A 16,733-nucleotide genomic window follows, 5' to 3' on the forward strand; every position below is an offset into this window, starting at 1 on the left:
CCATTCTAATTGTTTTCTCAGATAAACAGCATCTCTCAGTAGGATAAGGTTTTATTGGCCCTGGGTGCGGAGCGGAGCCTGCGAGATCTCAGCAGAAGACTGTGTAATTTCTATACTTGCTATTCTCTCATAATGAGAAGTGCCGTAACATCAATTTGCCGTGATTATCGATATACCTCCATGTCATAAAGCCTGGCTAAAGGTGTTTTTTGGCTCTGCTTCATCCTGTGGAGGTTACAATGGTTAACAGATGCTCATCCTAGGTTTAAAAAAAATCTTCAACAATAACAGAATCGCTGTGTAGAGCACTGCCCGAGCTTCAAAACATTTCAGAAGCTTGCCAAATATCACAACAAAAACACATATTCTTTTTTTAACAAAAGAAACTGTCAATTCCCATTTAACACGGAGGGTTGCAAACGTTTGTGCTGTTTTGAAAGGTGCAAATGAATATGGATAACCAACTGTGTTAAGTGGGCTATAAAGGCTATAAACAAGTTTAACTCCCCGCAACAGATCTAATATAAACAAAAACTTAATCTTGTGTGATATCTCCTGTATCGTTTAGCTTAGTTTGGACAAGTTGAAACTGCTGAGTGCTGTCGGTTGTATATGAGAGATTCACACCAGTGAATTCCAGTGCATAAACAATGCACACAGCACTCCCACTCACACACTCCTCCATACAGCCACCCCCTCTCCACACATCTACTGTTGTTGCCGTGGAAACATACAAAGAGATTTGTAAGCAGGCGGCTCAAGTTCTGTTGCCTTGGCAACGGCTGGGTTTCATCAAGGCTTTGGGGGTCTAGTTCTCGCAGTTTTCCTAAATTTGTCAAAGTGACCACCAACAGACTGCCGACTTCGCAACAAACCTGCAGAATAAGCAGTAAATTACGCATGATTGCCATTGAGAAATATTCCTGAAACCACACGGTGGAAGCTTATTAAAAGGCGCTTGTGGCATCTTACGTGACCTAGCTTTTCTTTATGGAAAAAATCCCTCTTCCTTCAAACGTTCATTAAACGAGAATGGGTTTTGTGAAAACCTAATTGTTAGATCTAAAGACGTTAAAATTGCCCTTGCGAGTTTCATTTCCGCCGAGTGCTCACCTGTCATAATTTCATCATAATATTATTCAGAAGCGCAAATGAACCGAAAGGGATCCTGACAGTAACAAAAAGGTATTATTAGAATTTCCAAAACTGCCACCCGGGTCTTAATTACAGCACTGGATATCTCACAACGGAGAGAAAAGACTGCTATGAATATTTTACAGTTCAAGTCCTTCCTGATGACCTGTCTTACGACCTGTCACGGCTTATATATAATTTTAAAATGACAGAGACACATGTGTAACTTGTAGTGATATAATGTTAAGACCAAGGACACACATTTACATGGACCGACAATTAAAAATTTAGACAAAATAAACACATGCTGAGCCAATAGGCAGCCATAACTGATCAGGGTCATTTCTGCGATCAAAATCTGAGCTCATCTTACTGACAAAAAAAAGCAATTTTACAGAATTTTACTGATATTTTGAGAGTTTTTCATAATGTTAACTCTAATGTTTCATAATGTAAAAGACTGTAATTTTACAGAATATTACGTTTTTTACAGACTTTTCACATATTTTGGAAATACAGTAAAAAACTTGTAAAATAACAGAAAAACACTGCAAGTTTACAAGAACATGATAAAACCGTTATTTTACGGTATTTTTTTACAGTTTTGCTAATGCTTTGTTTCAGATAAAATGAAAGAAACTCTTGTGCAAATGCAAGGTTTTTACTACATGACCAACCAGGACATTAGTAATTTGAGTTAGGTGAGAAACAGTGGAGTAAAAGTGTACCTTGTACTAAATATTCACATCGGTCGTGGATAAGATTTGAGAATTTCATTTTGGTGACTCTCAACTTGACAGGCACTTTAAACTCTGCAAACTCAATAGCATTCAGTAATCATGCCCGTAGACCAACCAACGGGCTGGCGTGTGTGTGAGATCATCTCTGTGATCCAAAAAAAACTACAACTTGGACAGAAAATAAGTCACTAGGGTAAATATTTGTCTTGAACGTAGAGAATGAGATGCAGAAGTGAGCACAGCAGCCTCTGTTCTGACATGAGAGATTGCATCAGTGGTTTTGTTTTGTGCAGTTAATTGGGTTCTGGTTTCTCATTTTCAACAGTATAAATGAAAAAGGTGCTGATGGAATTTAAGCAGACAAGTTCTGGTCCCTTTGGTTGATGTTTTGGCAAACTCACATGAGGATGGCTAGCAGGACAAAGCATGAAACTAATGCTTGGAAAAATCTAGTGGTTTATAACCGGTGTCCTTTTTATGGGGGGCTGCTAGACACATTTAAGGTGTGTTTAAAAGAACCAGACTTTTTATATGAAACACAAAGGTCAGATGAGGCTGGGATAGTTCAACAATACCTTTATAAAGGATTGTTTTTCAGAAACATAAACATACAGCAGGAGACAGAGGATAAGCCCTAAATGCCAAAAAACTCTAGAGCGGAAATAATGACAGAGACAAAGGTGAAGCAAAATGGCATTTTAATTCATGTGTAAACCTATGATAAGATTAAGATCAATGTTGGTCACTCAAATGCAATGTCAACTCATACGGTATACTGTATAGAATATGTTTGATAAACATTTAACATTTTTCCTAAAATTCCTCAATTTGACATAATTTTTGTTAATAAATAAATCTCTTTGGAGAACATAACATTTAACATATAATTTTGAAATAAAAATAAATTTGCTTTTAGCAATAATCACAGCATTTGTCATGAAAACATAATCACAGCATTTGTCATGAAAACACCCCAATCTAATGTAAATGGTCGAAAAATCATAGAACAATAAAATAAACATATTCCTTGAGATTTGGGGGTTGGTTTTGTGTATTTTTAATACATGCATGTAAACAAACACATTGCACACAAATTGTATATACACAACTGTTGTAAAGTTATCTTATCTGCCACATTGTCATAAATTAACCTAATAATCCCAATAAACTGTAAAGAAATTTAATTGCAGTTACCCTAGATAAGAACAAGCGGCAATACTGGAGTATGAAAAGAAAAGATAAGCCCTTGATCTGATTAGTTTATTCAGAAGAGGTCCAAATGATCATTTTCTAACTTCAAATGAATCATAACCTTCTAACAATCAGATGTATATCTGTCACAATCCATTAATCACAGTCAATAGCATTTCTCAACCTCATTTCTAATTTGAATTAAAATTAGCTTGTGCACATAATTTGAGATTTCTGACTATATAGCCATGGCATAATACCTATGAATATAAGAAATAATCGTATCTCAAATGACTGAATTTGGAATAATATGCATGCATTTGATTGTTTGATCGGCAAAGAATCTGAAGATACATCTCATCTGTGAGAACATGTTGACTTTTTTTAGAGACAGTACTATGTTGTTATGTATTCCACAATTGGATAACAGCATCTGCTAAACAAATAAGTGTAAATCCTCTGTTATGTTTTTGAATTAAATGTGATCATTCGATGTTTTAAAATGACCTAAAAATGAAAATTCATCATTTACCCACCCTCACGCCAAACCTCTATGACTTTCTTTTGCAGAACACAAAAGAAGATATTAACAACATTGACATGCATTGACTTCCATTGAATAGACACAAAACCACTGAAAACCATTTCTCAAAATATCTTCTTTTGTGTTCCACAGAAGAAAGAATCACATACACGTTTAAAATGACACCAGGGTGACTAAAATGAGAAAAACGGTTTAATAATAAACAATTTAACCCAGCAAACATTATAATACATACTATTTTAAGATACTCCGAATAACTGGACCTGATTAAAAAAACGGACTCTAAAACCATTATGTTGCAATGATTGCCATTATTGCATTTACTCAAATAAGGTTAGACATTTGTCTTTAATAACTTAAAAAGTCATTTGAAAATGAAGCCAGGGTTAAAGTTATGGACTTTTGCTGTTAATACCAGGTTCTAAAAGGTCTGAAACCTCAGCTCCAATTGACACCCAGTCTCTTAAACCATTTTGCTTGTATGCTGAACAGACCAGTGCTGATTCTGTTAACTAGGTCACTTGCTTATATTGCCGAGCAGAACTTTGATTTCTGGCATCTCAACAAGGCCCCCACAGAATCAAGCTCATTCAATCCCTGTTTCCAGGCACCTGTTCAGAGGTGAATGCGTGCAACTGAGGATTGGATTTTCTTGCGCAAAGTGCCTGAATCAAATCAATCAAAGACCCTCATATGGGACTTTCTCTGAATTGCAGGAGAACAAAAAACACAACAACAGCCTTTGATGGACTACAACTTCAGGAGATTTAGAGTTATGGGACCTTTAAAAAATTTTAGTTAGACTTTTAGTTTCATAATCTAGACTTTTTCATGCTTCTCTGTGGTATAGTGAATGATGTGATAAAATAAAAACAAAGATGAACAATTCAAATTTCATATCCCATGATGCAAAACCAAGCAAGCCCTCGCATACTGTTTCACCATGACATGCACACAACACACAGCAGATCACGAGCCAGACATTTCACCAGACGGTGACATTGCCAGGATTTATCCTAGACTTCGGTTATTCCACATGATTTGGCTCCCCTGCACACTGAACACGGGGTTCGAGTTCTTTGGGCTGATATTTCCAGGTTTACGCATTGCTGAATTAACTCAATTGGATACAACAAACTTCATCGACCTGTTTACGAAACTCTCACAATGAAACGTTTTGTTAACATCAAAGACGGCGATGGAAGGAAAAAACATGAAGAGAATATGGAAAAAAAAGCTCATTTTATTCCAGTTCTTTAAAGTACATATTCATTACCAGAGCTAAACTCCATTATATCATGATGAAGCAACAGAAACATTTTCTCTCACACACTAGTTAATAAAACAGAAAATAAGCTAAATCATAACGGAACACAACGACTTCAACCAGCTACTTCTTGGCACAATGTACTGTATAGTGTGCATACATATACTGGCAAAGGTATAAATATATATAAACATATAGTTTCTCGCCATAAGTCTCATCTGTCTGGTAAATAAATAATAGATAAATAAAAAAGTAGCTTCCGTACCACACAAGTGCAAAAACCTAGCAAAACAAATGTGGCAGCAACTAAGTTGCAGATACACTGATGTTAAGAAACGTTTTTGACAAATATTTCAACATGCTCTTATGTGTTTGAGAGTACAAGTATGAAATCAATGTCAAATTTATGCGAAAAAAGACCAAAAACATACTGTATTTCAAAGATCATTTTCAAAGACCAAGCTTCTGTGTCCTTTTAACAGTGTTGCTTGTGTCATGACAATGCTACCTCGTGGCACACTCTTCTGTCTCAAGACTCAAATATCTTTCAAGCCTTTAGTTGTTAGTTGCTTTATACTGTTAAAGGCACAGCCCACTTCATTGTGTTTCACTCCAGTGTCTGTTATATCCCCTTTAAAAACAAGGTTCCTGTCATCAAATCAATATCTGCACCTGATCCGTTCACTCTTTATTATTTTGGATAAGATCGTCACCTTGTATTTCATACTCCACTCCAGCCCTTTAATATCTGAAATCAATAATGTGGAATGTTTTATTTCTGTTGTCTTATCTCGTCATAGCCATTCTCTGCCCATACAGTAACTTTATTAGATCTTATTGCTTGTTTTATATTTTCTTGTGCCAATTTGATTCTGTTTTGCTCTTTACCTTGTCGTCGACGGAACACAAACATCGTTACAGTGTAAATAAATAGTGAACATTTCCAAATGTTCCTGGCCTCAGTCAGCTGATGTTGTCTCTGGTGCCAGTCGTAGCATGACATATTCACCCCGTGGGGCCTCCGGTCCACTAGGGGGCAGTGCAGAGAGTCATGATGATAATCGTGTTCGGCTCTCTGCTTTTCACACAGTGACTTCTGTCTTACTGTTGGTTACAAAGTAGGGTTGCGTGGGTAGGTAATGATGACTGCGGGCAGTGTGTAGCTCGTGAACCTGCTGTACCGTGCACAGCTTCCTAGTTCCATAGGTTTTGCGCCTACCCATTGTCTCTGTGGCCTCCCAGTTCCTCAGCATACCGGGGTTGGCAATGGTATTGGAGCTGTAGGCCATTGCAGGATGGGGCACACTGGGTTTACTGCTTTTGGGCTTCTGTCCGTTTTGTTTCAGGCATGGGACCTCGGTGACGTAAGAGGCTGTGGGCTCCACATGCTCCATTCTCACTGGATGGAGGGGCAGAGTTCCCTTAGCCGCCATCTCGACCAGGTGACGGTGTTGCTTGTTGAGAAAGTCTCCGTTTGCTTTGGCCGCTGCCAGCAAGGTAGAAAGGAAGAATGAATTAGATGAGAATGTGGGAAATTGCATTTGTGTAGAAAATTGTCATATGGAAAACATGTAATACTTTACAAAAAGTGCGCCCCAGCTGCTGGAATGTTACAATTTTTTACACTGTTGCTAATTTGTGTGATCTCATTCATATGCTTTAGTATGATTTGCTTTTGCACCAGGGATGGTTATGTTTAAGTATGAGGTTAGGGGTGGGGCTTCAGCATTGCTTTTTCTAACTTCCTACCACTGATCGATATAAATGACTGGATTGCGCACAAAACGCTAAACCAGGTGAAGGAGTTGAAGCCACCAGAAGTGTTCCTGTTGTAATGGCAGGTATAAATGTTAAGAAATAAAACTTAATGACTTTAAGAACATACACAGTCTATATTTATCTGTATTTAGAATGAGTATATTTGTCATATGTTGGTATTATAAGTTGGTGTCTCGTCTGTCTGCTGATCTGTTATGTAACGCTACTGTCATGAAGATGAACTCACTCAGAGATGGGAAAATTTCAGACTTTAAATAAATAAACCTTTACATACCTAAGACATTTGCGTTGTAAGAATGTACTGGGAGACTTCAGTTAGAAAAATGGGGACTGGTAAGGTACTGTTTCATTGTTATGTGATAACTCCCTAATTCAATAAAATGTTTGGGCATACCAACATGGCGGCGCGGTGGCTTCAGTGAAATGATGTCATGAGCAATCCAGACATTTATATAGATCAGTGCTTACTACCCACACTAAAACTATTAAAAAACTTCAAGGATCCTGATGGGTGATCAGGGTTTATTTCCTAACAAGCACCCAGATCATTTAATGCTGATTTTGATATTTTGCATGTAGGGTATTTTACACCAAATTGTTTCATGACTGCATCACAAAAGATGCAAGGCTGTAAACCCGACAGCAAACCTGCAAGCCTGTGTGGTGCTTATGTCAAATGGAGGTTTTTTTAAGGGGCAGCAGCCAAATTGTTTCAGTTTTGAGAGACAATGTAAAATAAACTGCGAAGGCTGCGTCCTCGGAATTTCCCGTTTGTCGTCCACATACGTCATCGTGGTTGTCTCATTTCAATTATAACATTATCAAATTAACAGTTATTCTTCAGAAGACAGAACCTGAAATAATAAACCTCGATGATGTATGCAGCCAACAAATACGATCTCCAGAAAACGCAGCCTTTGAAATAAAACACATAGATAGCCAGCAAAAAAAATCATAGCTGCAATCCTTAACTTTTGTCTCTCTGTTGTCATATTTGTTTGAAACACAAAAATGCATTTACTTTACATATATTTACATGTTTAAAAACAACTAATATTTCCCATGAAATGTGACCCCAATTTATAAATAATTATTAAAAGGATAGAGTTGTGAATTGTGGTTAGGTAAGGAGTCATTTTCAATCGTTTTTGGGATTAATCGATTTTTCAGTTGTTTATGCACTTGCTCAATAAATTATTTTTGTTTGTTTTAACATTCAAATTTTATGACTGCAGCTTTAAAAATTATTTTATATAATACAATTAAAATGAATATAAATGTCTTATATAATATAATATAATATAATATAATAAAGATAAATCGTTTTGGTCATGACCTTCATAAATCAGCTTACAAAGTCCATGACATTGCTTCAAAGTGCAATAGTAATAGTCAGAATCTGTGGGCAGTGAAAGCCTGGCCTATTGTGTTCCACCGGGACTGAAAGACTGTCCTTTTACCAGGTGATTCATGGTTACAGGATGAATCATTACTCTTAGTTTACTGGGCATCCTAGTGTGACTTCCTCAGTCTGCTTTTGATGTTGTGTGGTTTGACGACCTTGGAGATAAACTTTTTACACTTAAAACGAGATTGGTCTGTGGTGCTATGATACATCTTATTTATCGCTTGTCTGCCCCCCGTGGGAGGGGAGTGAGACATCGAGTGTGCAGACATTTTTACGCTGGTGCACAGCCCCCTGTATCAGATACACTGATCATCACAACAGACAGGTAAATCAATTACAGTGCTCAAGAGTGCATATCCTCAGGAACCATAATCAAAATGAATCTGAGGTTTTGTATCTGCTGCCCAAGACGCTGTTCAAAAATCTATCAGCTTGTGCCTCCACACATGGAGTCAGTGTCATCTCAAAGGAACAGGTGACGTGTGTTTGGTTATAGGACAGATTGGTAAAAGCCTTCATTAGTTAGGGCAACTTCTCTGTGTTGGCTGGAAATCCAATTCTGTGACCTTAAAGAGGTATTTGGGAACTGAGAGACATATCGATTGGTAGAACTGGGACTTATCAGCGGTAAGGAAAAGGAAAAAATTATAACCAGGCCCCCAGAGAGTCATTTTATTCTCTGCTTAATTATCTCATAGTATGTCATCACTGATGAGAGAAAGTTAGGGCATTTAGCTGGCCTTGTAAGGGCAGGGATGTACAGTAAGCTTAATGTGACTTTACAGCATAAATTACAGTATGTGTGCCAGTGATAATCTTGCTCGGTTTTAGGAGTAATGTCATGGTGATTGAGAATATTTGAGGTGAGCATTTCGAGAAACATTATATATACAGAGACTAAACTAGTGAAATAGCAATGCCGCGATTTAATGGCTTGAAATACAAATGGTTGATCTAGTCCTCCTCTGTAAATCACGTTGGAATGAAGGCTGTACTAATTACATAAATTTAAATCAAATTAAACTGCCAACCTGGTCTGATAGCAAATACGTGCCTCTGTACACTTTTTACAGCGCCACAAAATACGTACCATCAGGTGCATTTTGCAACCCGGTAACACAATTTCCAACAAGAATAACGTTAACAACATTATATTATATTATATTGGGGTGTAATGATTTTGAATTTAATAAGACGTCGTATTTTGTGTACGTTTATTATTTCGTACACACTATTTAGGCCCGATTCACATTTCGCGTCTTTTCCGTTCGCATGTTCGTTATTTTAAATGTAGACGCGCGGCAGGCGCACACAAATAGGGGGGGCGACGCCGCATCGAGATGGAAATAGTTAAACTTTCGCGGGTCATTTGAAGAGAGAAAGAGGCGCGGCTCACGTTTTCCTTGCGGTTTTAGACGCGAAATGTGAATCGGGCCTTAGACGTATTTATTTGAGCATGTAACCCGCCCCTAAATCGTATATTATACAATATGAAACAGAACACATAATAGGAAGATACGGATACATATGCTGTTTATTCAAAAAGTGCAAATATTCCAAGTGTTCCGAGGCCGAAGATCAGAAGCAAAAGCAATCCCCTTCTCCGTCGGCCATAAAACTCTGATCTGGACCGGCTGCAGGCAGTGACAAAATAAAAAAATTGCCACTCGAAACGCAATGCGACCTGTTTGTAATGCTTTTATACTGTTTTTGGTCAATAAATACCCATAACTGACTTCTATTTCTGTAACGTGTAGCGGGTATAAACAACGCACGACAAGGAGCAGAATTCCAAAATAGTTGTTTTAATAAATCCACAGGAACATAAACCACACGTAATCGAAACAATACCCGACAAAGGAATCCAAAACAGAACAAAACACAACTGTGACAGTTCGCCCCCTCCCGGAACAGCGCGTCCTCATGCCAACAAAGTCCAACAGAGGAGGGAGGGCGGAGGCTCAGGAGGTGGACAAGAGGCAGGCAGGGGGAAGGCAAAAGGGAAAGCGAACAGTCCATGGAGCCAGTGTGGTGATGATGGTGGGAGGAGCCCGGAGCAGGAGGAGCCTGATAGAGGTCCAGAGACCAGCCAGGACAGCAGCCCATGGTGGAGTCACCAGGGGGAGGAGCCATGGTGGAGGAAGGGCTGACGATACCTTGGGCCCGACTAACGGAGATGGAGCCGTTAGAGGAGGAGCCCAGGATGGAGACGAGCAGACGGAGCGCTAGGGTGACACTGAGGATCCTGAGGGCCAAGGTGGAACCGGGTGATGGCTGGCTGGTCTCTGGTTCGGGAGTGGGGCTGGAGATGTCCTCCACAGGACAGACGGAGAAAAACAGTCCATTTCTCTCCAGCACCCACTCCACAAATGCTGTGACGTTCTCTCGGGGACCGTCTGCTGGCAGGCGTGTCTTACACTGCTCACTCAGGCTGACAAAAAAAAAACACAGAGCGAACGGTCAGGGAAATAGGTAAGGCACGCCAGATGCACTCCAGGCAGAGGAGCTGAATTGCGGGTAAGTCCATTCCGGGAGAGGGAACAAAAACAAGACAAAAGTGAAACAGAGAAAAAATGTAGGCAAAAAAAATGTTTCTAGGTCCGGTATTCTTTAACGTGTAACGGATATAAACAGCGCACGACAAGGAGCAGAATTCCAAAAGAGTTGTTTTAATAAATCCACAGGAATGAAAATAGGAACATAAACCATACGTAATCAAAACAATACTGGACAAAGGAATGGAGCAAAACACAGTACTTAAATACAGGGGCAAACATAATCAGATAGAACAGAAACAGGTGCAGGACTAATTAACAACCATAGGAACAAAGGAGGGAACACAGGCAAACTACAAACTACAACATAGAACTAAACCAAAACAGAACAAAACACAACTGTGACAATTTCCTTGTTGCGTGTTTATGTGGTTGGGAAGTGGGCAGTTTTAGCTTTAGCTTTAGGGTAGAAATGGTGTTAGATTCTCTAAAATATCTATTAAAGTACAAATAATAAGGCAAATCGTGACACTGACATGCATTCTCTAGCGACCAATACAGTTCTTCTCTTTAGTGCCCCCTGTGGACTTCTGTGTCTCAAAACTGTAGCAATATGTACCTGATGGTACGTATTTTGTGGCGCTGCAAAAAGTGTACAGAGGTACGTATTTCCTATGAGACCAAGTTGGAAACCGCAACATCCAGCGTTTTGAAATAGCTTTATTACATGCAGAATAATGGTGATAGCACTGTATGAATTACGTAGCTGCGCCATCTAGTGGCTGTGTATAAAAATGTCTTGAGGCCACAGCATTCTTTACTTTTTGTGTTCAATGATTGTTTAATAAAACGTTTGCACTCCAAGAAACCCAGTCTCTCGCATCGCAGAAGTTAGTGCCATGCTAGAGTGCCGTTTTTTTCTGTGCGTTTCAGGTTGGTGCGTTCACTTTGGTGCATGGAGCATCTGTGTAGTATGTCTCGATGGCCGCACGTGTTTTCGACGTTATTTGTTCACAGAGCACGTGACACGCGTCGGTTCGTTTTTGGTGTCTTGCACTTTTCCACACTAACTTTAGGTGTTAGTAAGGTTCTGGGTATAGTAAATAGTTTGTGTTTTACATTTGTGTTAAGTCTTATTTCTTGTGTTTCAGGAAACCATGGATGACTTTTACGATGTGTCAGTTGAGAATATTCATATCTTGTGAGTGCCTTTCAGAGTTCTGCCAGTGTGGAAGAGTTTCTCAGGATTGAAGAACTTCCTATTTTCCCTGTGTTGCTGTCCAACTTTTTGAAGAAGCACCTGCCACTCCATGAGTACAGTGAACTGGGCTCAGTGCTGTCCGTAAAAGCTTTGGGTGCGTCTTGGCCTTTGATGACGGGGGGTAATTTCTGAACTTCATCTGTATGCCATTAGGTTTGAAAGAACCCAGTCCCATCTATAACACATCTATAGCGGCTGTGAAGGCCAAGGTTCTCAACATGTTCAACGCCGTCTTCAAGGAGTTTGCACAGAGGCTCAGAGCCCTCCCCCAGAGGCTTTGAAGCGGTTAGGAGGACGGTTTTGGCTTGCACAACATTGTGCATTCAGTGTCAAGTTACCTTTGTGAGACTCTCAGCGATCTTTTGCAGGAGAATAAAAGGCCCGGGTGGCTTCAAAAATAGTTGGAAAGCGTTCCAGTATGAGTTGGCACTGGAGGAGATGTTCTTTGGATGCCTGGTGTTTCACTCCTCGAGACCCTATGCCATCAGTCTGGAAGTCAATTCCACCCATCTAACCCACCTCCCTTGAGCACCTGGATTAGGGACGAGAGTCAGCAAGTCAGAGTGTTGAGAGTGTAACCAGTCACCGAATGTGTGCAATCGAGTCCTCCGGTCATAGGCAAAGCTGTGATGCTGGTGTTGTTGGGTGATTTATGCAAATGAAACGAATGGTGGCTGGTGCAGATGCTCAAAGGGACTGACATGCCCATTGGAAAACTTGTGGATTTCAGATCCGTTACGGAACTCAGATCTGTTACGCAGTTTGCAAGAGAGCTGGTCGGTAGCAAGGGATTCGGCTATACCAATATTTTCAGAAGGGCCGTTGAGATTGTCTCTGCTGCTAGTGTTGACGTCTACCATTGCGTCGAGCTGGGTTTGCTTCGTTTGAGTACTTTCTACGTATGAAGTACTGGAACGTGAACCGTAACCAGAAGGCGAAGTGGAATTGGTAGGATTACGTCAAACTCACAAAGCCAACAGAGACTCCCTCAATTCAAGCCTGTGTAACTTCCACCAGAGGGGACAACCTAACAACCATGGAGAAGAGGGGGCTGTGCTACGCTAGACAAGTTAGTTAGGGTTAGGAAAATATACATTAAAATGAAGTTTGCACCCCCTGGCACTTTGAATTGCAATAACTCCTTTTTAAAACTTGGTATATATTTATTGGTGGATGGACGATGGTATGGCCAAGGTGAGTGTTTAGAGGCAGTTTTGGTGACATGTTTGGGGGGGTGCACTTAATGTTTTTTGACATATGGATGCAAAAGACATGTTTCTATACTAATTAGAGGCCGCTGAACAAATCGACCGGAAATTTAATTTTGAATGCACCCCTGGTACATTTCTAAATTTTTATTCCCGAGAGACAATGTTTTTTACACCTTTCAGGCCACGTAGTCACCTGATTTCGGGAGTTGGACTGTGATTTTTTGTTAGTTTTGGTCATATGTTTGGAAATGTCTTTATTGCTGATGTATGAGTTTTTGCTGATGACAATAAAATTAAACGTAAGTAAACTTCTCAAAGGATGCCATTTGTTAATCTTATTTGATATTATAATAAGATATTTGCAAAAGCATTAACGTATTTGATTAAACATTGTTTAGGTGACATTTTAACACCAAAATTGCCTGAATTGGTTTGTATTTGTGTTGCTAAGTGATAAATATCTATTTTTGTGTTTATGTTTTTTAATGATGTAACATTTGTGACCTTGGACCACAAAACCAGTCTTAAGTAGCACGGGAATATTTGTGGCAAAAGCCAACAAAACATTGTGTGGGTCAAAATTATATATTTTTCTTTTATGCCAAAAATCATTAGGATTTTAAGTAAAGATCATGTTCCAAGAAGATATTTTATAAATTTTGTGCGGTAACTATATAAAAACGTTATTTTTGTGAGTATATGCAGCAAATTCGCTAACAAAAAGGGCCAGAAACATACCTACAAACATCACTCGCTGCTGCCCGCTCTTTGGGAATTACCCACTCAAGTTTGGTATCTTTCTAAAGCTTAGAATTTCAGCTTTCATATGCTCTCCACAACGTCATTACAGCGGTAGACCCATTGAGAGCATTAAAACAAACCTGTTTCTAGCAACGGCCTGCTACAGCGCCTCTGATTAACAACTTCAAAGGCTATTTTCTCAATATTTAGATTTTTTTGCACCCACAGATTCCAGAGTTTCAAATAGTTGTATCTTGGCCAAATATCGTCCTATCCTAACAAACCCTACATCAATGGAAAGCATGGATTATGCATTATGTAAATCTCACTTTTGAAAAATTGACCCATAAGACTGGTTTTGTTGTCCAGGGTCACCGTTAATTATTAACATTAACAATCATTTTCGTGTATTTTTTGGAGGGGGTGGTTGGATGAGGGTGCATGCAGTCTTCCTTCTTTTTTGTCCTTGGCTGATCACATGCCTGTATAGTACAATGCTTTACATTTGAGCTACAGTACATAAAATGTTGGTATGTATGCTACATTAAAAGTTGTAGTTAGTATGATTTCAGCAGGTCATTGGAAACTTAAAATTAACAGAATAACAAGAAATTGCTCAAAAGACATTTGAAACTGCTGTAACCACTCATTTAAAACATAAAACTTTTTGTTTCCAATGTTCTGTAATCATCCTGAATATGTTTGGACCGTACTCTTGGGCATAACTCACACAGACAGTCCTATTTACTGCTGGGCTAAAAAGCTAACGAGATATTTCTGAAAACTCCCAAGTGACTTTATGTCAACTGTAATGCAGTACAGTGGCTCCTTCAATACTGAGCAAGCGATAATAATACAGTTTTTCCTCTCAAAACCTCTTCTTCTGAGACACATTAATCATCTGGAATATATTCTGCAGTAAATGCTACGTTCAATAAGCGGAATAATTTATGAGTTTAGCACAGGAAAGATCCACATGAGAGTATAACGCTGACGTGCTAAAAATGATCATTTGAACTATATACTGTATGCTTACCCACAGCCTTCAGCGACGCATATTTGTTGAAATCTTTTCCTGGTTGCTGTTGTTCATAGACATGGGACAGCTGGCTGAGAGCTGGATACGGGTGGGTTTGCATCATGTTGTTTATTTGGCCGCCTTCTGCAAACAAAACAAAATATTGATAAAGAGTGGCTTGTTATTTTCACTTAATCTACAACATTTTATTAATCATCCCTAATACGTCTCACATATCTGCTGACTAACTGCAATGTGGATTCAATTCCCACTAATGGTAGACACAGATACCAGTACCAACATTACGTTTACATATTTTGCAGACACATTAATCCAAAGAGACCCACAGAGCATTCAAGGTATACATTTGAATCAACAGTTTTTTATAATACTCCTTTTTGATGTGTACGCGACAAATGTCACAACCGGGCTCAATCTCCCTCTTGCAAAGTGATACACACAGAATAAGTAATGATATGTATATACAAGAGGTCCCATTGATTTTCTTCTTTGACTCCCTCTGGTTCATAGAGATGAATTGTCAACGGTGAATGACGATGAAAGAGGTGTAACCTGCGTAGTGGAGCTGTCAGCGTCGAGCTCCTGTTGTGACTAATTAATCACTTAGCCCTGCAGCGGGGTTGCTGACACACGTCTGTACTGAGAGCCATGCAACGAGTCACAGCACAGCAGACAGAACACAGATTAGTGCTCAACGGCGCTTCTGGAAAAACACTACACATTACTGTATGCACATTAGTAAGTAAGGGTTTTTATGTTTCGGCAGGATTTTCTCAGATATGATCAATCATTTTGCTTTGTTCTGCCAAAGTGTTTGGAAAATGTTATTATCGACTTTATAGAATTCAGACTACAGTATGTGTATGTTGGTCAAAATTCTGTGCATGGAAAAGAAAATGTTTCTTGTTGCAAAATGTATATTTGCTATAAGTGGCAATAAACAAAGTATTAAAGAAAAGATGATTTGCCAGAATCGGCAAGATTTCTTTGACCCAGTAATACTTACACTATGATACTCACACTCTTCAAGAAAGAAAGAAAGGAAGGAAGGAAGGAAGGAAGGAAGGAAGGAAGGAAGGAAGGAAGGAAGGAAGGAAGGAAGGAAGGAAGGAAGGAAGGAAGAAAGAAAGAAAGAAAGAAAGAAAGAAAGAAAGAAAGAAAGAAAGAAAGAAAGAAAGAAAGAAAGAAAGAAAGAAAGAAAGAAAGAGTTATACTCTCAGTTAGTGTTATTTTACTTCAATTTCACATTTTGTAATTTCAAAATAAAAAATAAACTTAAAAAAGATATAAAATTCTAGCATTTATGGTCAAAGGTCAAAATATGGAAAAGCAACACAGAGTTAGTATAGCTTTGTTTTATTAATATTTTAAATTTGCTTTTATTGTTACATTTTTTGTTTTTATCTTCATTTTAGGTAAAGTTTACCAATTTGTCATATGCTTTTGTCATTTTATGATTTATTTCAATTTTTCCATTAGTTAAGTTTTTCCAATAATTTTAGGTCAATATTTGATTTGATTTCACTGAACAGAAACGTTGGCATAAAATAAACTAAACTTGGAGCAACGGTTTTTACATAAATGAATGGTGTTACTTTAGTTTTCTCATGTTTGTGGATTCAAAACACATATGGAAATTGAGAGTTGAATTAACCATTACAACAACAAAAATACATAAGCACCTCTCTTTTCATGAACATTTGTTACATTTTTGGGGCTGCCATAACGTTCCCGTTAACCATACATGCTGTTCATTTTGTACACCACAGATTTTGCGTCCTACTCTCTTGAATATTTGACAGAAGTAGCAGATAGGTGGGAGTGATCCCATGCTCGGCTCTATTCAATTTCCTGGGTATCTCAGTGTTTGTTTTGTTTTGTGTAAGAAGCTGACTCATCTCCACCGGGAGAACTTCCTCCCAA

General features: G+C 38.7%; 1 protein-coding gene across 1 annotated transcript in view; it reads right to left on the bottom strand.

Annotated features, from left to right (window-relative positions):
- Nucleotides 1-2,571: 2,571 nt before the first annotated feature.
- Nucleotides 2,572-16,733, bottom strand: part of shisa9a (shisa family member 9a) — a 39,359-nt gene continuing 25,197 nt past the window's right edge. The window contains exons 3-4 of the mRNA XM_057359019.1: nt 14,808-14,933; nt 2,572-6,362 (exon numbers count right to left, since the gene is read on the bottom strand). Coding sequence (XP_057215002.1) covers nt 5,959-6,362; nt 14,808-14,933 — 530 coding nt within the window. The 3' untranslated portion in view covers nt 2,572-5,958. The remainder of the gene's footprint in view (nt 6,363-14,807; nt 14,934-16,733) is intronic.

This window comes from Triplophysa rosa, linkage group LG18, assembly GCF_024868665.1.
Source record: "Triplophysa rosa linkage group LG18, Trosa_1v2, whole genome shotgun sequence".
Classification (NCBI taxonomy): Eukaryota; Metazoa; Chordata; class Actinopteri; order Cypriniformes; family Nemacheilidae; genus Triplophysa; species Triplophysa rosa.